Raw genomic sequence first — 24123 nt, 5'->3', positions numbered from 1 at the left:
CACTCGGTGAGTACTGCACAGCCTCGGGCCAGCCCTTCCTTTCCAAGGCCGCCTGGCCCCCTGGGTGCGGGAGGCGCCTCCAGATTGGCCTGGCTTCCGTGACGCGGGCCCAGATCACACGTGAAGGCACTCCGTGGGCAGTGGTGCCTGCAAGCACGCTGTTGCCTTCCAGGAAAAGGCATTTCTGGCCACGGGGCTTCCTGGACAGCCCTTTGATCAGGTGGTGGGCAGGATATAACACCAGTGGTCTCTACTCACCCTGCTCACCTGGGCCAGTGCAGAGCTATATGCTTGTGTCCTTTGTCATGACTCTGAAAATCTGAGAGGCTGTTTTAGGGGAGCAGAGGCTTTGGTGGGGTTTTTAAATCAAAGCCGACAATGGTCCCAGTGTCTGTGAGATGTCTGTGTTGGGAATAGGTGTGTATTTTCTTCAGTCCCCTTGTGGGTCTCACTGTCCTCTGCTCCATGCTTGGCTGAGATGAATGGAGAATTTTCTCAATCCCTGAAGGCTCCAGGGTCACTGGGGGATGTGGGAAGTCAGGGCTGGGGCAGGGGCAAGTGTCCTGTGGCATCAAGCTCTGTTAGCTCTGGCAGGAATGAATGAACAAATTTGAGAGCCATCTAATTCATTCTGAAGGCAATGAAGCCTAGGGAAGTTAAGTGTTGCCCAAAAGTCTCACAGGCAACTGTGAGACCACCCGCCGAAGCCATCATCCACTGCTCCTGTCCCCCACAAACACACACAAATATAATTAAGAGGGAAATGAGACCAGGGGCTATTTCCACTCTGGTGACCAGAGTCTGCTAACATCTGTTTAGGGCTGAGGCAGCTTGGTGCAGTGGTGGAGGCCTTGGAGTCAGACTGCCCAGCTGCCAGAGTTACTGAGTGACCTCAGTTTTCTCTCTTGTACAATGGGAGTACTAATAATAACATCTACTCAGCAGCACTGTTGAGTAGATAATACATTTAATTAAATGAGATAATACGTTTACAGGGTGCTCAGCTCAGTACCCTCAGGGCCTGGCCCTGAGTGCTCAAACTTTAAGCACCTGGAAGGCTTGTTAAAACATGGACCGTCCTACCCTCCAGCCCAGATTCTGACTTCAGTAGGCTGGAGTGAGGCTGGGTAATCTCCATTCCTGGAGATACTGGTGATACTGAGGCTGCAGGTCTGGGACCACACTTTATACATACAGGGAGGCTGTAAGCACTTGCTTTTACTATCTGAACAAGTTTAGACTTTCAGGTTAGCCCTTAGAGTCAAAAAGAGATGGAACTTCCTCTGGTGGAGATGGATGGGCACTGGAGAAATTGCAATGAGCAGTGGACAGGTCTGGGACACCAAATGCACAATATGACATCATGACATGAGGCTAGAGTTCTTTCCTCCTTCCCTTTGCTCATTCCAGTAACATTTATTGAGTACTTACTATGTGCCAGGCACTGTTCCTATTCCTTAGGGATAATGGAGGGGCTTCTGCCATCGCTGGGAAAGATGAACAAACAAACATAAAGACAGCCCAAGAGGATCCCTCACCTAGCCCAGGAGTTATCAGGGAAGGCTTCCTGGAGGAACGGGTACCTGAGCTGGGTCCTGAAGTAGGACTAGTCTCGGTGTCAGGGATGCATAGTCTTTGGACTGTTTAAGTGTCTCAATTCCACCGAATTTAGATGTCAAGGCAGGAAGCATGGAGAACTAAGGTCAGAGGGGCAGGCAGGGCCGGATTCTGAGGCCTTCATACACTAAGGGATTAAACAATGGGGTACCACAGGAGGGTGACCGCGAAAGACCTGCCCTTTGAAGGGTCTGCACTGGCATTTGTGAGAAGACCGGACTGGAACGGGGCTAGAGCCCTACCGCAGCGCACTGAGGGTCCTGAGCGCCGGGCCTGCGGTGGTGCCGAGGTAGAAGTAAGAACCTGAGGATTGGTTGGGAGGGAGGTGGGAGGATGGTGGGAGGGGTGGGGTGTTGGGCGTGGCCTCCAGGGGGGCGGTGCGATTCTCTGAGGCGGGATTCCAGGGCCAGGCTGGGGCTGAGGGACGAAGTACCCGTAGGTGGAGTGAAGGTGCCATGGGGTCTGGGGTGCAGGTGCCCCGCAGGCAGTTGGCTCTGAGGGTCTGGAGGTCAAGAGGCGGGGTCTGGACTGGAGCGGAGCCGGGAGAGCGAGTGAGAGGCCCAGGTAAAAGAACATGCCCAGATTCCTGATGATCAGAAATATTACGAAACAGAAGTCATTTTTCATTTAATTAATTGCCTATCAACCAGGTCAAGATAGCTTAAAGTTGATTAGAGATGCTGCTACAATTTTCTACCACAGGAGTGTTTTTCGTTAAATTATTTCTCTGTGCCAAGCTCTCTAATTGTGTGGATATCCGTGTGAATGCGGATTGTTATAGGCGGCTGCTTAATGTCATTTAAAGCCCTCACTGCAAAATATTTCTCCAACTATTGTTTGAAGTCTCACCATCTGAGAGGCCTTCCTCTTAGGGCTTAAACTTTGCACTGAAGTGAAAATGTCTTTGGAAGCCGGCATAAATTATCGTCCCTTCAATAATCATTGATTTGTGAAGTGGGTGGTTCAGCTCCTTCCAATATGACAGACTTCATTCTGGGAGCAAGATCTGATGGAGAGGGGTAAGAGAGAGATCATAAGAACCTTTTTTTTTTTTTTTTTTTTTTTTTTTTTTGCAGTCCTTTACAGCAGGGGTTGGCATACTTCTTCTGAGGAGGGCCAGATAGAAAGTATTGTATTTTAGGCTTTGCACGTCTAAAGGTTTCTGTGGCAACTGCTCAAGTCTGTCTTCATAGGCAGAGCAGCCGCAGTCAGTATGTACCTGAACGGGTGTGGCTATGTTCCAATAAAACTTTATTTATAGGCATTGAAATTTGAATTTCATGTAGTTTTCTTGGGTTCTAAAATATTACCCTTTGGCTTTTTTTGCAACCTTTGGAAAACGTCAAGGGGGACCTGACTGGCTGAGTCAGTGGAGCACATGACTCTTGATCTTGGGTTCGTGAGTTCAACCCCAATATTGGGGATGGAGGTTACTTTAAAAAATAACAAAAATGTAAGAAAAAAGAAAAAATGTCAAAATCATTCTTAGCTGGTGGAACACACAAAAATCAGTGTGAGTTTGCTGGCCCTGATTTACAATTTATAGAGAATGTCCACTTTACTTCCATTACTCCATTTGCTCCATCACCCCAGGAGACAGAGGTTATCCTTTCCATTTTACAGCTGAGGAAACTGAAGTCCAGAGGGGAAGACCAGGGAAGGGCCATGGGAAGGAGGTGTCTTGAGAGAGGAGAAGGGCAAGGAAAGGGGAATTGGAGGGAACTCTGAAGTCAGATCTTATCTCCTTCAGAGTGACAGATTGGGGGCCTAACATCTCTGCCCTCATACTTGCCTGAGGGTGGCCAGGGAGATGAATGAGTGAACAAATTCTTTGCACCCATTATGTCTTTGGGTTTGGGCCACCTTGAGGGGCGGGGGTGGGGCCATGTTTCTAACTTTATGAAGTCCTCAGTGAAGACCAGATGTGGTACGTGTTCAAAGAGCCAGAACAATTTGATTGACTTTCTCAGAGCAGAAAGTAGTTGTGACCCCAGGAAACCACAGTGACTTTGGCCCTGGTTCAGCCGACATGCTTGAGCCCAGCCACAGATTACCAGCAAGCAGCTGAGGAAGGTCTAGAATTTCTCCTGGCAGAGACATTCCAGGAGAGCCTGGTTCCACAGTAAAAGCCTTCTTCCTGGGCAGCCTGGGGCCCCATGGAGGCCCCACTCCGGGCCAGCAGCCCCACCCTGCCTTCACCTTTCTCACTTCTCATTTGGTTCTGACTTCAAAAAAGCAGATTTAAATCCACCTAAAGTGCTGCAGAACCACATTGTTGACTTGACAGCTTTAAGTTGCTTTGTGTCTTCTCTCAGCCGCTGCTCTGCTTGGGAAAGTCCAACACTCTCTGTGTGAGGGGAGCTCAGGGAGAGACAAAAGGTTCATTGAAAAGCCAGGCAGGCTTGAATTATAAACCACACCAGAGAGAGAGATGCTGAGGGGACCCTCGAGAGAGACAGTCACGGAGGTGCAGCCTTGCGTCTTGGCCACCTTCTAGATTTGGGGGTTGTTTTCTTCTCATGGTGGACCACCTACTAGAACAGGGAAGCACAGCTGTTTGCTGAGCAGCTTGTGAAGAGAAAGAAAACCGCCTCCAGGTGATTCTACATCAGGTCCATGTGAGCGAGCTGTCATGAGACTGGACTGTGGGGGCACAGGGGTCCCAGGGGCAGAGCGGACCAGGTCTGGGAGGGGCTGCTCAAGTGGTGGATTGTCACGCAGCCTTTACTGAGCACCTACTCTGTGCTAATACTGAGTTAGGTTCAGGGGCTATAAACATAAATCACAGACTATCCACATAAAACACAGACTTAGTCCTGGCATAGGAGGGGTGCAGAGGCTCAGAGAGAGAAATGAACACAGACCCTTTTGTTTAGGGCTTTTGCTGCCAACAGCTCTAGAGAGACAGAGAGGCAGAAGCAAAAGCACCAAACATGGAGAAGTTAGGACAGCTTCACTAAGGTGGTGAGGAAGGTGTAAGCTTCAGGCTTTGGAACCCGTCCTGGTTGATGCCAGCCCTGCCTCTTCCTGGCGAAGAGACCTTGGGCCAAGTTCTTCCACTTCTCTGAGACTAGGTTTCCAAATCTGCAAAATAGAAATAAAAATATCATCCCTTGGGTTTTTTTGTGAAGATTAAATAGATAATCTATATGAAGAGCTCCACATTTTTCAAAATTAAAAATCATTTTTACCAAAAATGGAACCATGGAATATTCTGCTATGTTTCCCCTAGCAGTGCACCTTGCACCTTTTCTGTTCCATTAAATATTCTGCTCTCTCCATTGCATGAGGGTTTCTGGCAGTTAGTTTACAAACCAATTTATTATGTTTCTCATTTTGGTTCTTTTAAGCTATGATAAATCAGCTCTTAGCCAAATCTCTGCACCCACCCATGAGTGGTCCCCAAGGATGAATTCCTGAAAGTGCCTTTGTGGAGTCAAGATATATGTACATTTTTAAGACTTTGGATAAGTTTTCTTGAGTTCCCCTTCTGAAAAGTAGTACAGTTTGACACTCATGAAGGCAAACCCACCTCCCACACCTTTGCCAGCCAGGGTGGCCCCAAGAACCTGTTATAGTATTCCAGCCAGAGGTGCTGGTCAACAAAGTACTGCTTACCATCCACAGGACCCCAGTTCTTGCTCATGGAGGCTGAGCAAGAGCAGTCACAGTTTGCTCATTTAGACTCACATGCGGAAACTCATAGTTACTCAGTGAAATATTGAATTTCATATTATTTGATTCAGTTCATGTCTCTGTTTCTTGAGATCTTCTTGGGTTTCGATTCTACCATGTGGCATATTTAATATTACACTCTCTTCCAGCTCTGGAAACTTGATGGGCCTGTGCTCCGTATTCTCATGCAATGCATTTATAAAAATGTGTGACAAAGGACCAAGAGCGGAGCCCTGAGGGATATAGCGGCTTCCAGGTTGATGATGGTCCGTTAAATTAACACCTTTCAGTGACAGTAACTCAGGCAGCTGTAAATATGCCTAACTGATCAATTGTTCAGACCACGTGGCTTTGTCAATACAGATATCACAGGAGACCTTGTCCGATGCCAAGATCAAGTTAAGCTCAATGTCTCCTACCTTCTGCATTTCCAGCCCACAGCGGTCCTGGGAAGAAAAGGGAAGGCTGTTAGTCTGCCAACATTTGTTATTGGTAAACCCTTGCTGATTATAAGCAACTGCTTCTTTTTTTTTTATATAAGATTTTTAATTTATTTATTTGACAGAGAGAGATCACGAGCAGGCAGAGAGGCAGCAGAGAGAGAGAGGGAGAGGAGGAAGCAGGCTCCCTGCTGAGTAGGGAGCCCGATGCGGGGCTCCATCCCAGGACCCTGAGATCATGACCTGAGCCGAAGGCAGAGGCTTTAACCCACTGAGCCACCCAGGCGCACCGAGAAATCACTGCTTCTTTAATAACGTGTTCTCTAACAGTGCCTTCTGGAAACCTGCCTATCTTGCATTCAAGAGTATCTGAGGTTTTAGAAATCCGCTTTCTTTCCCGTTTTGAACATTGGAACAAACTTTGCCCATCTTTCGTCTTCTGATGGCTCTTCATCTTCCACTTCTCTAACATGGTGGGAAGTTACGGATCTTCTCTGCCATCCAGAAACTGCTCAGACCAGAAATGATACTGTTTTAAGCAGCTAGGTAAGGGTGCTTTCCTTCAGTCTCCACCTCGTTGCAAACCTTGATTTCCCCTTCTGTTTCTTTTCTTCTGCATGTCCTTCTCCTGTACACCCAATGATTAGTTCACTCATTCATTTTGATGACAAAGATTTAAGAGCCCAGTCTGTGCCAGACATGGTGTCGGGCTCACTGAGGAATCACTGGGGAGCATACCAGGGAGAGCTCCCTTTTAGCTTTAAAGTTGTGTTATGAAGCTTCCGCTCAGCCTTGACTTAGCCTTTCTGACCTCATATTCACAGGTCTGTGGCTCAGTCTCCTCTTCACTTTGTCCACCTTCATCCTGAGGCCATGGAGGGGCCAGGGTCACAGGTCTCTGTAGCATTTATCTCCTTCCCACCTGTGGTCAAATATTCTGAATGAAGCTCCCACGGGCCCTCCTCCTCAGGGGTCACCTTCCCCCTCTTCTGGACTGCTGAAAGTTGGCCTCCCTGAGCCCTAGGCTGGTGCCTTTCCCACTTCCTCCCCTTCCCCCCCCCCCCCCCCCCCCCCCCCCCCCCCCCCCCCCCCCCCCCCCCCCCCCCCCCCCCGCCCCGCCCGGCCCTCCCCCGCCCCCGCTGGGGACTCACCAGGCTGGGAAGCTTCCGTTTTCTCCAGGAGGAGAGTCAGGGGTGGTGCTTCCTGGCTGGAACCCTCTCTCCTCTCAGGAGCTTCCTCCCTGAGGCGCTTTGGCCCTTAGGACTGAGAATTTCACTAGAACCACTGCATTTCTTGTTCGTTAATGGCATGTTATATTGTTGATTTTTATTATAAACGATATGCGAATAGAGTGTCCTTGGGAAAAAATGAAAACATCATAGCTATAAGCCAGCACCTCCTCTCGGGGGTCCCTGCCTCCTCCAGAGGTAATCAGGGTGCTCTGTCAGAGACTTTGTTTTTCAGACCTTTTTGCTATGAGTTCACATCCACAAAAAGAAAATGATGGAAAAAACAACATTGTTTCGTTCTTTGAAAAGAATTCATTGCAGAGCGGTCCGGGTGGCTCAGTCAGTTACCCGTGTGCCTTGGGCTCAGGTCATGATCCTAGGGTGGTGGGATCGAGTTCCACATCGGGCTCCTTGTTCAGCAGGGAGCCTGCTTCTCCCACCCACACCCTTTTTTTGTGGACTCTCTCTCTCTTTCTCTGTCAAATAAATAAATGCAATCTTTAAAAAAATTAAAAAGAACTCACTAGATTGTTTTATAACATAAAACATTATACTCTGCAACTTGCTCACTGAGTAGAATGGTTTAGAAAACTATCCACTTTAATCCCTATAGATTGGCCTGGCTCTTCTCTTGACTTCAGTGTAGAATCCCATAATTTGGACCTTCGACTAGTTCCAAAGTATAAGTTTATATGTTTCTCGAGTCAGAGTTCCAGTTTCCCCCACCTTTGCCAACACCTATTGAATCTTAACCGTACGATGGATGAAAATGGTCTTATCTCACTTGTGCTTCCCTGAGCACTAGTGAGGCCGAGCATCTTTACACAGACACATTTATTTTTTCACAGTTCTGGAAATTAGAAAGTCTGAGTTCAAGGCATTGGCAGGGTTGGTTTCCTCTGAGGCCTCTCTCCTTGGCCTGCAGATGGCTGCCCTCTTGCTGTGTCTTCACATGGTCTCCCTCTGGTGCGCGTCTGTGTCCTAATCTCCTCATCCGATAAAGCTATCCATCTTACTAGGTTAGTCATATTGAACACCAGTCATGTTAGATTAATGAGTTCATTTTAACTTAATTACCTCTCTAAAGACCCTACCGCCAAATACAGTCACACTCTGACATACTGGGGGTTAAGATGTTAACGTATGAATTTGGGGAGTGGGGGGGGTGAGGGACACAATGCAGCCCAGGCCAACAGGGTTGAGGGAAGAAGTCCACCTGTCCGTCGTGGAACTGGGCCCTGGCTGGAGGTGGACTAAAGCTCCAAAACCAAGAATCCTGTCTCCAACATGATTTCGACAAGTGGCTGACTACTTCTCTTCCCCTCCTGCTCCCAAGGTGCTCCAGCCCCTGGTTCACTTGGCCACACTCACCATGTGTGAAGAGGAGACCACTGCGCTCGTGTGTGACAATGGCTCTGGCCTGTGCAAGGCTGGCTTCGCAGGAGACGATGCTCCCCGGGCTGTCTTCCCCTCTATTGTGGGGCGCCCTCGCCACCAGGTGTGTGCTCATCTGGAGCCAAGGCACTGAGCCACTAGGAGAAAGTGCCACAGAGTGGACACTGGACTGACTGAGCTCTCTGTGTGTGTGTATGTGTGTGTGTTGTATGAGTGTGTGTGTTGGGGTTGGGAGACCCTGTTCTGATTAACAGAATAAGGCTTTTCAAATATCAATACCCAGGACCAAGTGCAATACATTCCAGGGATGCAGAGATGGTGTTCTGTCTGCCTCAGGTCTGTGGGATTGTTAGGTTTGGAAGAAAAATTTTAAAAATACACGCAACTAAACAAGACCCTTGCCTTTAAGAAATGTATACTCTGTGAGCTAACTTGAAATCACAGGCTAGCATAGAGACAAAAGACTTCACCAGGGGGAGTGCAAAGGAGGGAGAGATTAAATCTGAGTGGAGGGACCAAGGAAGGACAGGCTTGGGAGAAAAGGGATAAGAGAGCATGAAGATCTCCACATATGGTGGGGGGGTGGCGGTACAGGAGCCAAGATTTGGAGACTTAAAAATGCAAGTATTTGAGGAGGACAAGGACAAGTCCTTTGTGCGGAAGTAGAGGAAGATGTGTTTGGAAGGCCTAACTCTCTCAGAAAATGAGGTCATCTTAGGAGGGAGAAGAAAGCCGAGCCCTCGGGAAAGCCTTCACCTTCTCTCCTCACTGCCTCCACGGTCGTGGATGTCTGCCTGACTCTTGTCTCTTTCTTTCCTGTCTCCAGGGAAGTCAGATATCTGTCCTATGCGTGTCCTTCTTCAGAGACCCCTCCTGGGGCCTGGGTCCCCTGAAGTAGAGCTCTCAGCTAACTCCCTTCTGAATCCCCGTCTTTTGCATTGCAGGGTGTCATGGTGGGAATGGGCCAGAAAGACAGCTACGTCGGGGATGAGGCTCAGAGCAAGCGAGGGATCCTAACGCTCAAGTACCCCATTGAGCACGGCATCATCACCAACTGGGACGACATGGAGAAGGTATTGGCAGCTCCCCTTTTAGTGTAATAATGCATCATCATGACCCTCATCTCCCACAGGTCTCTGCCCTGTCAGCTGCCTCTAAAATGTTTCTCGTGTCCTTCTTTCCTTCCTGTCCATCCTCATGGCCACTCTCTGTGGGGCTGCCACCCGCTCTCACTGGGTGCTTGCAGTGGTGTCCTGATTTGTCTCCCGCCTTACGGACCGGTGAATTCTTTATGATGCCGCAAAGCTTGTCTTTCTAAACACGGATTGTGTCACTCGCCTCCTTGGGAATCTTCAGTAGCTCCTCATTAAGCACAGTAGGTCCCTAACCCCCTGTCTGGCATCTGAGGGCCTGTCCCACCCAATGTCCAGCTTGAGCCTCTCAAGCAGCTCCCCCAGAGGAGGCCCTGATGCCTTGGCTGCCTCTTACAGGCACAAACGGCTTCTCTCCCTTTCATTTTCCCGGTGGTGACCTCAGGTAGGTGCATTGATGCTGGGTCGTTATGCTGATTCTCTAATGAAAATTCTAAGTAGGACTCTCTAGGGGTTTCTGGAAGCGTGTGTGTGTGTGTGTGTGTGTAGTGTGTGTGTGTGTGTGTGTAGTGTGTGTGTGTGCAAGAAAACACAGAAGTGGGGGGCAATTTTTAAATGGCAGTTTGTGATCCACAAAATCACGTGTGTGGAATGTGAATAGAGTCCTTCTAATATTCTTTTCCTAAATTCTGCTGACATTTGTCTGAGAATCCCTGTTTTGGCAAGGAGTGCCTTTTGAAGCATACTAGAGTGCTTATCGAACAGACTGTGACCAGAAGTAAAGAATGTTGCCGTGAAATCTGTAATGCACCCTGCCATTCTCTAAATCCCAGACCCAGGAACTCTGGGTGTGAGATAAATAGAAACGACACCATAGCTTTCGTTTTGCACCATGACATGGCTAAGACCACAGACCCCAGAGTCAGTGGCAGGGAGACCTGGGAGTGAGTCCTTCTTTCAGATCCTCAGTTTCCTCATTTGTACAGAGAAAAGAAAAACTTTTTTCATTAGGTTACTTTGGAAATTGAATTAGGTACTCAGTATAATCCCAGGGCATGCAACATACTTCATCATGCTCAATAATAGCGTATATTACTTGTATGGACCTAACAGTGTCTAATTCAAAAATATAATAGACAAAATATTTTAGTATATGTTTTAGCATAGTAGTAACAATGTGTGAACTCTTTATTTTTTTTAAATATGTTTTATTTATTTTAAAGATTTTATTTACTTATTTGAGAGAAAGAGAGAGTGAGAAAACATGAGCTGGGGGAGGGGCAGAGGGAGAAGCAGACACCCCTCCCCCAGCAGAGCTGGGAGCTGGATGTGGGGCTCGATCCCAGGACTCTGGGGTCATGACTAGAGCCGAAGGCAGAGCCTGATGGACTGAACCACCCACATGTGCCCCATGTGTGAACCCTTTAAAGAAATTCCTGAAAATATATTGTGTGCCTGGTGCACCTGGGTGGCTCAGGTGGTTAAGTATCTGATTCTTGATCTCCAGTCAGCTCAGGATCTCAGGTCAAGATCTCAGGGTCATGAGATTGAGCCCTGCCTGGGGGTCCATGCTAGGTGTGGAGCCTGCTTAAGATTCTTTCCCTCCATGTGCTCCTTACCCCACCTCAAGTGCTCTTATGTGTGTGCACTCTCTCTCTCTAAAAAAAAAAAAATATATATATATATATATATATATGTGTGTGTGTGTTAAATATATATAATAAATATATATCTATAGATAATATATTTATATTTATATAATAAATAAATTTATATATTTATATAATATATTTCATATATAATATTATAAATATTTAAATATACACATATATATTTTGTATACTCTAAAAATATACATATATATGTATTTAATTATACTATGTGCTTGAAAGAAAAATACAATAGATGAAAGCTGTGTTTGTTATCATCTTGGGTGTCTTTCTCCCCTCCAGACTTTGAAACCAAGATCAAGGGGCCATATCTGATTCCTACCTGCTCTCTGCACAGTTAGCACCATCCTAGCCCAAAGCCAGGAACCCACAATTATATGAGTACAATGGAAGCGGATGGCCCTGAGCCCCGCCTCTGAGGAAATCAGAGCCCTATGTCCCTGCCACTTGGCTGAACCCCTCTGAAATACAGACTCCTGTTGGGTCGTCTTGGATCACTGGACACAGTGGGGAAGAAATTACTTCCTCTAAAGCAGTGATTCTCAACAGGAGCAATTTTGCCTCCTGGGGGGCGTCTGGCAATGTCTGGAGACATTATTGCTTGTCATCACTGGAGAGGTGCTGCTGGCATCTCATGGGTTGAGGCCAGGAATGCCAAACATCCTGGAATGCACAGGTCAGCCCCCCACATTGCTGAATTACCCAACTTAAAATGTCAAAGTGCTGCAGTTGGGAAACGCTGCCCTAAAGCCCCAGCCTAGCCTGTCACACAGGGGACGGTTCAAGCATAGCTGTCAGGTTCCCAGCAGGAGAGAAAACACACTCAGCAGCTGTCCTGAATTAAGAAAGGACTACTTAGAGAAGTGTGAGCAGAGTTATGGAACCAGAAAGGGGAGTTGAGGCACCCATGTAGTTAGAACAGAGGAACACTCTTACACCTGTAAGCCTGAAGGGTGGGGGTGGGGCAGTGTCACTGGAGCTGGGAGAGGGGCTGTCCAATAGGGGTGGGGCTCATGGAGGACCACACTGTTGCTTGGAGAAACACCCGGACATCTCTCCCTCTTCCCATCCTCTTGCTGGTGTCTTGCATCAGCCAAACATAGCCAGAAGCCGGGAGACAAGGAATGCTGAGAGATGCGATTGGCCTGGCCCCCACCCCCAGGGGCAGAAGGTGGGAAGAGACAGAAGAGGGGAGAGTTCAAATGGAAATAATCCATATGTTAAGTATATTGGCCCCAGGCCTGAGTCCTGTCTGGGTCCCTGTTGGAAAGGAACATAATCTCTAAAGGTCAAGCAGAAATTGCCAGGATTCCTCTCCAGAGGTGAGGAGGTCTCCTCTCTAGAACCCAGCCCGTGCTATGAACAAGGTGTCATCTCCCCCACCATGAGCATGCCAGTTAGAGTTTTCTAGGAATCTCCTTGGCTCATTTGACTTTTGTCTCAACCAGATCTGGCACCACTCCTTCTACAATGAGCTGCGGGTAGCACCCGAGGAACACCCCACCCTGCTGACAGAGGCCCCCCTAAATCCCAAAGCCAACAGGGAGAAGATGACCCAGGTAAGAGGCCAGAGAGTCTTAAATATGAGCACAGGAATGTAGCATGGATCCCTTCTCCCTTCCATGCATCAGGACGACAACAATTTCTGAGGACATGCTGTATACGTGGTCTATACCAGGCCCTGTGGGAGGTGGGAGTGGGGTAAATAGACCCAGCCTCTTGCCTTTAATAAGGTTAAAACCACCCTGTGGGCCAAGAGGTGCTGTGATTTCTGCCAGATCCCCCTGTATCCGTATTGTTCTTTCAGATCATGTTTGAGACCTTCAATGTTCCTGCCATGTACGTCGCCATCCAAGCTGTACTCTCTCTCTATGCCTCTGGCCGTACAACAGGTGAGTAGCCTGTAATCCCATCCCTTCCTGACTCTGGGGGGCAGAAGAGAAAGCTGGGCTCCCGCAGAGTTTCCTGCTCAGGAGAATCAAAGGGACAGCTAAAGTCCAGGGAAAACCCTGCATAGAGGTAACAGAAAGGAATGCATTCAGGTCTACCCGGTAGAGCTGGCAAGGATTTATACGAACCAAGCATGACCAGTACATCCAGCAGGGGCCGTTTTCCTCACAGCAGTCAGTCCCCGAGCTTACACACACTTTCCAAGAATACTGGAATATTCCTGCTCATGAACTTGTGATGTGGCTATCTGTGTGCCCTTTGTATGGAAAGATGCTCAGGGAAACAGAGGGAACTTCAAGATAAAGCAATTTCTAATGGGGGGGGGGTGCCTGGGTGGCTCAGTGGGTTGAGCCTCTGCCTTTGGCTCAGGTCATGATCTCAAGGTCTTGGGATCCAGCCCCGCATCGGGTTCTCTGCTCAGTGGGGAGCCTGCTTCTCCCCTTCTCTCTCTCTCTCTGCCTGCCTCTCTGCCTACTTGTGATCTCTGTCTGTCAAATAAATAAATAAAATCTTAAAAAAAAACCACAGCAATTTCTAATGGGGATTTGACGGCTTCCATGAACATAGCTCAACATTCATTCATTCAAGTATTCATTATTTGTTCGTCCATTCATTCATTCATCAGGTATTTTTCCATTACTCCCTACCATGGGGCAAAGACTACACCAGCCCATGGCTGTACACCAACAAGGAAGACAGCCCTGCCATCACAGAGCTAACAGTCTAGTAGGGGGAGCAGGGCAAACACAAAAGATAATTTCACTGCTGATGACAAGGACAGCGATGGGGAATGTGTGATGGTTCTATAACCTACTCATTTGTTTTACCATTTTTCTACTGCTGGACTTTATGGTTGTCTCCAGCTTTTATTTTTTATTGCAAAATATGCTCTGATCAACGCCCTTGTACAAGTGTAAGCTCCTGATCCCTGGGTGTTTCTTTTGCTTCTGGCCCTTACTGAACCATCTTATTGTGCTAATCATGTCTCAGTTGGTTCTCTTGGGTCTTCCAGGTATACAGCCTCATCATCTGCAAACAATGACAATTCTGTTTCCTTTTGATAATATCTCTTTTTCTGTTTTCTGTCATATTGCTTTGGCTAGAACATCTAGGACAATATTAAGTAATAAGGCAATAATAATATTATACTGTTTCTCCATCAGTTATGGTATGGCTTTTGGACTGAGAGAGATTTATTATCATACTGAAAAGCTCCTTTTCCTCCATGGTTTATTAAGTTTCATCAGTAGAGAATGTTAATTTTTTTTTTCACATCGGGTGGTTTTTATATTCCCTTCCAGATCTAACATTCTCCATGCATGTACATATGGGTTAGTTTAATGCCAGAAGGATATGCAAATTATCCAATGTCCCTTAGAGTCGACAACTAAGATGCACATTGACAGATATGCAGTACAGTGAAAGTGGTTTTTTTTTTAAGATTTTATTAATTTATTTTAGAGAGAGAGAATGAGAGAGAGAGAGAGAGAGCTTGAGAAGGGAAGGGTCAGCGGAGAGCCTGATGTGGGATTAGATCCCAGGACTCCAGGATCATGACCTGAGCTGAAGGCAGTTGCCTAACCACCTGAGCCACCCAGGCGCCCCAGTACTGTGAAAGTGTTTTAAGGAATACAAGAAGGGAAGATGTTTTACTTGCCTTCCAGAAGGCTATAGTCTCATTTGGGAGAATAAATGAAGTACACAAAAAATATTACTGATGATCCTTATGGTGGTTGAATTTTCTCAGCTGCTGGAGAAAAATATGGTAGTTGAAGACCATTTGGTGACTGATCCCAGAAAGATGAAAGACAAGAAGTTTTCATAGGTCCTATCCCCTCTCTCCATAGGCATCGTGCTGGATTCCGGGGATGGTGTCACCCACAATGTCCCCATCTATGAGGGCTACGCACTGCCCCATGCCATCATGCGCCTTGACCTGGCTGGCCGTGACCTCACTGACTACCTCATGAAGATCCTCACAGAGAGAGGCTATTCCTTTGTGACCACAGGTATCCAGCCCCTTTCCTGATTTTGACTTGAGCTCAAACCAAATCTGATCTGGGACCAAACGTTCTCTGATGAAAAGTCTGTGGCCCCCATCCTCAAATTCTCTAAAGATAGATGGGGAGGATTCTAGGCTGGAACTGGGCCTCTGGACAAGACAGATAGTCAAGGCGGCCTTATTTATGGCAGAAGATTCCCAACTGAGATGGTCTCGGGATGGGGACAGGGCCTCCTTATGTGCCCTTTCACAGCATTCCTTCCTTCCCCAGGGACCTGCTATCTCTGGTTTTTACGGGGTTGAATGATAGTAAAAATCTGACGATGCATTTTGTTACTGAAGGGAATTTATGGTTTCTCTGAGGACACATGGAATAAATAAGGTCTGAATTTCTAAGAAGTTGTCATGGCTCAGTGCCCAGCCCAGGCAAGAGGAGACTTTAGGCAGGAGCTTTCCTAGATTCTGTAAGATCACAACAAATCCTCCTACGTCTGTACCAGTGCTGTGTCCTGTAACGTCCTCAGGAAGGCCCGTAGCTTTGTCAGGACAGAGTAAAGAAAAGCCCATGCGAAGTTTTGCCTAGGAATCAAGATTTTGTGGACTTGCACTTTAGGAAGAGGAATGAAAAATTAACATTTGTCCTAAAAATGAATCCAAAGTAGAAGAAGAGTTTTTCATGGAGATCAAAGTAGGACAAACTAACAGAATAGAGGATCTACTTTCTGTCATTTCTTCTCTTTCTAGCCGAGCGAGAAATCGTGCGAGACATCAAGGAGAAGCTGTGCTATGTGGCCCTGGACTTCGAGAACGAGATGGCCACAGCAGCCTCCTCTTCCTCCCTGGAGAAGAGCTATGAGCTGCCAGATGGGCAGGTCATCACCATTGGCAACGAGCGCTTCCGCTGCCCCGAGACCCTCTTCCAGCCTTCTTTCATTGGTGAGATGCTGCCCTCTGTCCCTGCTAATTGGGAGCGGAGGGGGTGAGGTGGAGGAGTGGGAAAAACATCAGGAGTCATGCACACTTTGTTTATAGTTCATATATAGCCCATATTTTTCCAGGAAGGGCCCAAACATATCAACAATACAACCAGATAAAATCTAACTTTTATTTATTTATTTTTAAGATTTTATTTTTTTAAGTAAGCTCCACACCCAACACGGGGGTTGAACTCAGAACCCCAAGATCAAATGTCATATGCTGTACCGACTGAGCCAGCCTGGTGCCCTGATAAAATCGAATTTTAAATAAAAGGATAGGGAAATCAAAAGAAAAGCAGAATAGGGAATATAACATAAAACTAAGAATAAGGCTAATACACAAAACACTTCTTGGATTGAAGTCACCGGGGCCAAAACCCATAGCGGTAAGCAGGACAGGTTTGGGGTCAGACTTGGTCTCAGGTCCTGTTTCTGCCCCTTTAAAGCCTGTCACCTTGGACGTGTTACTTTCTTCAAATCTCAGTTTTCTCACCTATAAAGTGGAAATAACGATTAGTGCCAACTAGATGGGGTTGCAACAAGGACTAAGTACAAGACTATTTAGTACAAGGACAACTATTCTCTTGAGGACTGTGTGGGAAGAGTCAGGCCTGTAAACAAATGTTAACAGACAGCAGTAGTGCATAGCAGCTGAACAAAGTGATATAAGCCTAAGAGATCAGTAAAGTCTTCTTAGGGAAGGCAAACATTTGAGCAGAATCTTAAAGAATGAGTATCATTTGATGGTGTCTGGGGGCAGGAGTGCAGGATGGCAAATGGCATCCAAGGCAGATGGAAGGGTACATGTGAAGACATGGAGGTGTGCAAGGTCATATTCTACTTGGGACACGATGAGAGAAGTGTGTGTGTGTGTGTGTGTGTGTGTGTGTGTGTGTTTGCACACGGGAAAATGGAGAAAGTTGCTGGACCACACCAAGAGCATAGTGGTTAATCATATCAGCAATGAGATCCCTGAAAGCTGTGAAGCAGCACTGTAGCCAGGTTAGGTTTGTATTTTAGGGAGATTCCTCTAACCTCAGTGTGAAATTATGTCGCATGGAGGAAAGACTAGAGGTGGGAGGAGGCCAGGAGGTGGGCATGAACTAGTTTAGTCTACAGGCCTTTCACTGTGGAAGGCCCCGGCGGCAAGCTAAGGTAGCTAGATGTAACCTGTAGATTGGGGGGGGGGGCTGTCAAAGATGACATGATGAGTATACCCATGCAATGGAACATTTTTTGACAATAAAAGAGATTAAAGCACCAACACACACTCTAACATAGGTGCACCTTGGAAACATGGGTTGCAGTGTGAACATGAACATGCCGTTAAGTGATAGGCACCAGACGCAAAAGGCTACATATCGTAGGATTCCATTTATATGAAAGGTCCAGAACAGACCAGTCTATAGAGAAAGAAAATAAATTAGTGGTCCCCTAGGACTGGGGGAGGGGTGAAGAGGAAGATCGCAGTGTCTACTAAAGGATATGGAGTTTCTCTTTGGGGTGTTACAGATGTTCTAAAATTAGATTTTGGCAATGGTTGCACAGTCCATGAATCAACTAAAAACTACTGGACTTTGGAAGGGTGAATATTACGATATGTGAATTATAACTCAATAAAACTTGAGAAAAGATGACTCAGTGAAAGTGTTCCCTTAGAAATATGCCTCAGCTGATCAATGTGAAAGATCAATCGGAATAGGAGGAACCAAAGGCCAGTTGGAGGTCTGATCCTGTAAGCTGTCTGGGAGGTGATTAAGGGTCTGAGCTAAGGTAGTTGCAACAACAGAAGGATCCCTTGAGGAGCTGGAGGTGTGGGTATTTATGAATTGACGGGTGCTGACTCTTACTATGACCTGTGTAGGCATGGAGTCCGCCGGAATTCATGAAACCACCTATAATTCCATCATGAAGTGTGACATTGACATCCGCAAGGACTTATATGCCAACAATGTCCTTTCGGGGGGTACTACCATGTACCCTGGCATTGCTGACAGGATGCAGAAGGAGATCACAGCCCTGGCCCCCAGCACCATGAAGATCAAGGTGGGTCCTGCCCCCCAGATCCCTCCACCCAGTCCTTGGGATAAAGACTTGCCTGCCTGGGAGATGTTCCAAGTCGGTCTGCCTGGCCTGTAGATTGGTGGCCTCCTGGGCTCAGCATACTCCTGGTCTGGGACGAATTCCATCTCGAGGGATTATGTTCCTCAGGCACTGATGAAATGGGGACATGCAGAGCATGGGATCTCAAATGTAACCCTATGATGTCCTATGACAAGGGGTGAGAGAATTTGGGAGGAAGAGAATATTGAGGGGCTGAGGATGCAATCAAGAGAAGGGAAAGGGTGGGAAGAAAAGAAGGAAGCAACGCTACAGTGTCTTTAGACTTTAAAAGGGATGTGCGTGTTCCCCCAGAGACCGGTGAAAGTTCCAGAGATAAAGTTTGGCATGGGGCAGCCTTCTGGTTCAGACTCACAGTGACATCACTTGATTCCTGGACAGCCTGTGATCTGTTGTAGCCTCTTGGCTCCCGTCCTCCTCACGCCGCTACTCACCAAGGCAGCTCAACGCACAGGCCTCATCAGAATGGGGGCCTCTTGTCTTCAGCTTCTCTCCAGACTCTGGTCCCAAGCAACCATACAGAGCTTTTTTTTTTTTTTTTTTTTTTAAGATCTTACTCATTCATTTGACAGAGAGAGCGCACAAAGCAGGTGGAACAGCTGGCAGAGACAGAGGGAGAAGCAGGCTCCCCACTGAGCAGGGAGCCCAATGTGGGGCTCGATCCCAGGACACTGAGATCATGACCCGAGCTGAAGGCAGAGGCCCAACCGAGCCACCCAGGTGCCCTACAGAACTTTTTAGGGTTTCTAGGAACGTTGCAGCTAGCAGGTTTAGAAAAGGAGTTGGGAATTGAATAGAGATAACAAATAGGTTGAGAGTTACAAAGTCTCACAGTAAAGTTGGTCTCTGGGAGTTCGCTACATCTGAGTGTATTCTAAGAAACTTTTTCACAAAGGAAGGCTGCCCCAGGGCTTCCCCGCTGCCTAGCGGATGGTGCTCAGCAAAGGCAAGCAGAGCGGGTTACCAGAAAACGGGTGGGAGCCTGTGGGCCCTTCTCACGGGGAGCCACGGGGGGAGCCACGCGGGGAGCCACGCTTCCTGAAGCTGCCACACTGGGGGCATGGCGCCAGGCCCAAGGCAGGGGCTTTTTACCAGGACCATTGACTACATCCCACCTCACCCCCAGATTCTGGCTCACCAGATCCAGGGCGCCCCCATCACCTACACCGATAACACACATACGCATTTCCATGCATATCCCAATTTGTGACCCACTGCCCTGAGTTTAACAGCACGTGCCAGCCTTCAAGCTTTCAGCCTTCAAACTTCAAGGTTTAGAATCTAATCAGGAGACATGATCGCTGAGAGGGCAATGTAAATAAGACGTGGCCGGGGGCTGGGTGGCTCAGTGGGTTAAAGCCCCTGCCTTCGGCTCAGGTTGTCATCCCAGGATCCTGGGATCGAGCCCTGCATCGGGCTCTCAGCTTAGCAGGGAGCCTGCTTCCTCGTCTCTCTCTCTCCCTGCCTCTCTGCCTACTTGTAATATCTGTCAAATAAAATCTTTTAAAAAAATCAGAACTTAAAAAAAAAGACAGGAGGAGAGGAAAGGGCACTCAAGGCAGGGGAAATTAGACCAAGCAAAAGTGCCCCAGGGTGTGTGTGCGTGCAGGTACGAACAGCCCAGCCAAACGGGACAGCCAGATTTGTGTAGAGGAACTGGGGAGACGAGACAGATGTCGAGGATATGGAAGAAGAGAGGTGAGGTGAGTTGGCATTGAGATGGAGGACCCCAGCCCAGGACTCTTCTCACAGCCCGAGCCACACAGCAATAATGTGACTGTGCTGTTCCTTGAGGTATCAGTCCAAAGAGTGACCGAGTGCCTTTGTCTGACTGAATAATAAGATAACTTCTCACGACTCCTCTTCTGCAAATCCATGATCTCCGCAACTTATGAAAGATGTAGAGAGGGTCTAAGGAGACAAAAACAATCAGTTCTGTGTCCCATTTTTTTCTGGCCCTGGATTCTTTGACCCTTTAGTGGCTGTCCCTCTGGATCCACTTGTAGGTGGTGTTCAAAGTTGTCTAACTGGCAACCAATTTCTAGAAGCTAAGCTCGGGACTCCCAGTGGCAGGGATGCACCATGTGTCTCTGAACTTGAGAACTTGTCAGCTACCAGTAGCTATCAACAGATGAGACTCAAGACAGGGTCTGAGTGCTCTAGCCGACTCAGGATTGGCAGAAGCTCAGCCTCAGCTGCCCACACAGCCAAACTCCAGGCAAGAACAGAGAGGTGCTGTCCCTGTCGATGTTTGTCTTGGTCATCTATTGCCGAGGAGCAAGGAACTGTGAGATCTCAGGGACATAACCATAAGTGTTTATCTCGTGTGCAACTGCAGGTCAGCTGGGAGCGAGCGGTCTAAGTCAGGCCTGGTTTGGCCGCTCTGCTGGGCTGGCCAGCTTGGGTCAGGTCCAGAGCTTTCCTGCTGGGGCCCAGGCTGAAGGGCCAGCAGCCTCCTAAGGGAAGCCCTTCTCATCAAGGCAGAAGCACAGCTTCCTGCTTGAGGCACATTTCAAGTTCCTGTTTGTGTCATGTCTGCCAATGTCCCATCCCTCAAAGCAAATACAGAGCCCAGCCCCAAAGTCACAAAGCAAAACAGTGTGCCCTTCCCATGGGGGGAGGACTGAGGGCCGGAATAAAGATTTGAGCAACAATTTAATCTACCCCAAGGTTTTACCCTGTTTGTTTCTGACCGTGGAGGCGGTCCTTATCTGGAGCAGCCCCACACTGTGATGAGAGGATCTCCTGGACCAGTTCCCTATTCCCTTGGGCACTAATCGTGATTCACCACATTTATTCTTTGCAGATTATCGCTCCCCCAGAGCGGAAGTACTCAGTCTGGATCGGAGGCTCCATCCTGGCTTCTCTCTCCACCTTTCAGCAGATGTGGATCAGCAAGCCCGAGTATGACGAGGCAGGGCCCTCCATTGTCCACAGGAAGTGCTTCTAAAGTCAGAACAGACTCTCTAGGGTTCCCCTGGAGACTGCTCTGTTACCTGTCATGAAACATTAAAACCTGCAAAGCCTTACTTCTCGTGTGGAGCTTTTGTTTAACCCCCACCCTGGACTTTCACACAGTGCTGAGGGCTTTTCACACCTTATTACTCATCCACACAGTGATCCTGTGAGATGCGTGTAATCCCATATTACAGATGAGGAAACTGAGGCTCAGAGAAGTTAAGAACTTGCTAAAGACAAGCGTACCAAGATTAAAATCCAAGTGTGTCTGACTCTAAAGCTAGTACTCCTACTGTATTACCTTGTTTCCCTTTCCTTGAACATGAGTAAGAATGAGGGCTAGATGACTCTTGGTGGCAGGTAAAGAAACAAGGACTTTCAGAGGTGTAAGTCCTTGTACTCAAGGGCAACACACAGAACATAACCGGAAGGGGAAACACAAGATTTATAGGCTGTGACATAAGAGGGATTCAAGCACAATGTTTGAATTTGGGTGGTGGAATGTCATAATGGGCTTAAGATCTCTATGAGCCCCTTTGTTATTGAGGATTAGGCTGTATTTTGCCTCAAAACTAACCAAGAAAGGAGCAGCACCCTTAGGAAGAATTGTTTTTTCTTAACCTCCTCTCCTCCTCCTCCTTCCTCTTCTTCTTCTTCTCCCTCTCCCCATCTTGTTCTTGTTCTCCTTTTCCCCTTCTTCTTCTCCTCCTCCTCTCTCTCTCTCTTAGTCTCTTTCTCTCTTATTTGTTCCCCACTCCCTGCCCTTAGTCAAATCTGTTAAAATGTCACAAGTATTTACTGAATTTTGGGCATCTGTTATTACTGGGTAAGGCCACATGGGACTTATGTACCCAGCAGAGATGATTCCTGCCCATGAAAGTATCATTGCATAAAAGGGGGGGGGCACATACACGACAATGATTTAAGGTGAAATAGAAGCACCCATAAAGTACAACAAGAAAACAAAGGGTAGGGGCACCTGGGTGGCTCAGTGGGTTAAAGCCTCTGCCTTTGGCTCGGGTCATGATCTCAGGGTCCTGGGATCGAGCCCCACATCGGGCTCTCTGCTCAGCAGGGAGCCTGCTTCCTCCTTGCTCTCTGCCTGCCTCTCAGCCTACTTGTGATTTCTCTCTCTCTCTCTCTGTCAAATAAATAAATAAATCTTTTTTTAAAAAGGGTAATAATGATAGCATTGGTCGAGTGCTTATACTATGCAAGGCCCTAGGTTAAGAGCTTTCCATGGACTCCCTCACCATAACCCTATTAGCAGGTACTAATATCATTCCCATTTTATAGCTAGTTTATGAGTTAATGTGTTCAACCCAGCTAGTTAATAGCAGAACTAGATTCCCACTTTTGCCTGGTGTACCCTTCACTATCTCTACCTACTCACGTCCCACCTTGATGCTCCTGAGCAGATCCCACTTGGCTGTGAGCCTTCCCAGACACATCTATTTGGAAACAGTGGAAGTACACAGACCTCAACATCAAGACAAGTTTCCTCTGCCATCCCTGCACTTGCCCTCCGAGGTGGGGCAGAGAAGCATGTTTTACAAAACTCCCTAGTGGACTTATGTCTAAGACAGGTTTCCCAAAAGCAGACCCTGAAGTGAGGATACGCAGGCAAGTGATTTAACAAAGTGCTTGCTGGGGAAACCAGTGAGCAGAGTAGGAAATGCAGGACAAGAATGGGGAGGAAGCCCAGCAGGGAACCTCTCAGACAGAGTTCCACAGAGGATGGCTTACCTGGGTCCCCAGGCATCTCTGGTGTAAAAGCCTGCCTGGATGCAACTGGGCTTTCACCCTGGCCTATCAGTAATTGGGGAAGGCACACTCTGAGGGAAGGTAAAGTCCCAGGGACTTTCCACAGGGACTGGGAAAGGGCTCCAGGAGGCCAAGGGCAGTCTTGCAAAGAAGAGCTGCGGGCACTGGCTGTTGGGAGAGAAAGCATGGGGAGGAGGCCAGAGGGCAGCCACACACACACACACACACACACACACACACACACGCACACACACAAAATGGGAGGAAATGTGGAGCACTGACAAATCCCTACTGTAGAGGGATGCATCAGAGTCTCCATGTGGGGGAAGGTGAGGAGGCTGACCTGTTGTTCCTCACCCTGCCCCCACCCAGTCTTGCCCCACTTCAAGAAGTGCTGTCCTTGGGACTCCTGGGTGGCTCGGTTTGTTAAGCGACTGCCTTCGGCTCAGGTCATGATCTTGGAGTCTCAGGATCGAATCCTGCATCGGGCTCCCAGCTCCACCCGGACTCTGCTTCTCCCCCTGGCCTTCTCCCCCTCTCATTCTCTCTCTCTCTCAAGTAAATAAATAAAATCTTAAAAAGAAAGAAAGAAAGAAAGAAATGCTGTCCTTGAAGTCATTGGAAGTCAGGTCATATGCTGATAGTGAGGAGGACATGGGTGCGTTACAGTGGTCTGAGGAGAGAGGAAGTACACCAGAGAGTCAACTAAAGATAAACAGCAGTAACGTCCCGGGAACCGAGTGTCAAGCTGAAGGCAGCCATTACTGATTATGGAAAGCACGTTGGATGGTAGCGGTGTGACAGGAGGTAAGTGCTGCTTGTGGGTTATATTTCGGAATCCTCACTGCCAGCTCTCAGGAGCCCACACCCTTAACTACTCCTTAAATGTCCCTGATGGCAGAAAAGGCAGAGAGGCTTTCCCAGTGCCAAGAGCCTTTCTCAAACTTTTTTGGATGAGTATTTTCCGAGTCTGAGTTTACATAATAAGAAATGTAGGCAGTATTTTGACACGGAGGTGGCTGTGAGAGTGGGAGCAGAGGATGGGACAGATTTTAACTGTTCCACTATCCATCGGTGCTTCACCCAGGTTATCCTAAATAAATTTATAACATATATTTTTAAAAATGTGTTTAATATACGAACATCATTTCAACCATCCCATATAAACATCAGTATAAGAAGAAAGTCTTGTGCTTTTTATGCAAGACTGGTGTCCCAGCCACGGACCCCTGCC

At 47.7% G+C, this 24123-nt stretch overlaps 1 protein-coding gene across 1 annotated transcript; it reads left to right on the top strand.

Moving 5' to 3' along the window:
- LOC116862859 (actin, gamma-enteric smooth muscle) lies at positions 1–21196 on the top strand. Its single transcript, XM_032850289.1, has 9 exons — positions 1–6; positions 8298–8459; positions 9301–9429; positions 12566–12676; positions 12925–13009; positions 14915–15076; positions 15814–16005; positions 17911–18092; positions 20974–21196. The coding sequence occupies exons 2-9, from the start codon at positions 8334–8336 to the stop codon at positions 21115–21117; spliced, it is 1131 nt and encodes a 376-aa protein (XP_032706180.1). The 5' UTR covers positions 1–6; positions 8298–8333; the 3' UTR covers positions 21118–21196.
- The last annotated feature ends 2927 nt before the right edge of the window (positions 21197–24123 follow it).

The sequence above is a fragment of the Lontra canadensis genome, unplaced genomic scaffold, assembly GCF_010015895.1.
Source record: "Lontra canadensis isolate GAN:19392208 unplaced genomic scaffold, GSC_riverotter_1.0 scaffold360, whole genome shotgun sequence".
NCBI lineage: Eukaryota > Metazoa > Chordata > Mammalia > Carnivora > Mustelidae > Lontra > Lontra canadensis.
This window is presented reverse-complemented; position numbering and strand designations above follow the sequence as displayed.

What these genes read in the sequence shown, in the direction of transcription:
- LOC116862859 (XM_032850289.1), top strand. Translation starts at nt 8,334, where the DNA reads ATGTGTGAAGAGGAGACCACTGCGCTCGTGTGTGACAATGGCTCTGGC. An exon ending in CTATTCCTTTGTGACCACAG is followed by an intron (nt 15,077 to 15,813) that starts GTATCCAGCCCC and finishes TTCTCTTTCTAG; the next exon opens with CCGAGCGAGAAATCGTGCGA. An exon ending in CTTCCAGCCTTCTTTCATTG is followed by an intron (nt 16,006 to 17,910) that starts GTGAGATGCTGC and finishes TGACCTGTGTAG; the next exon opens with GCATGGAGTCCGCCGGAATT.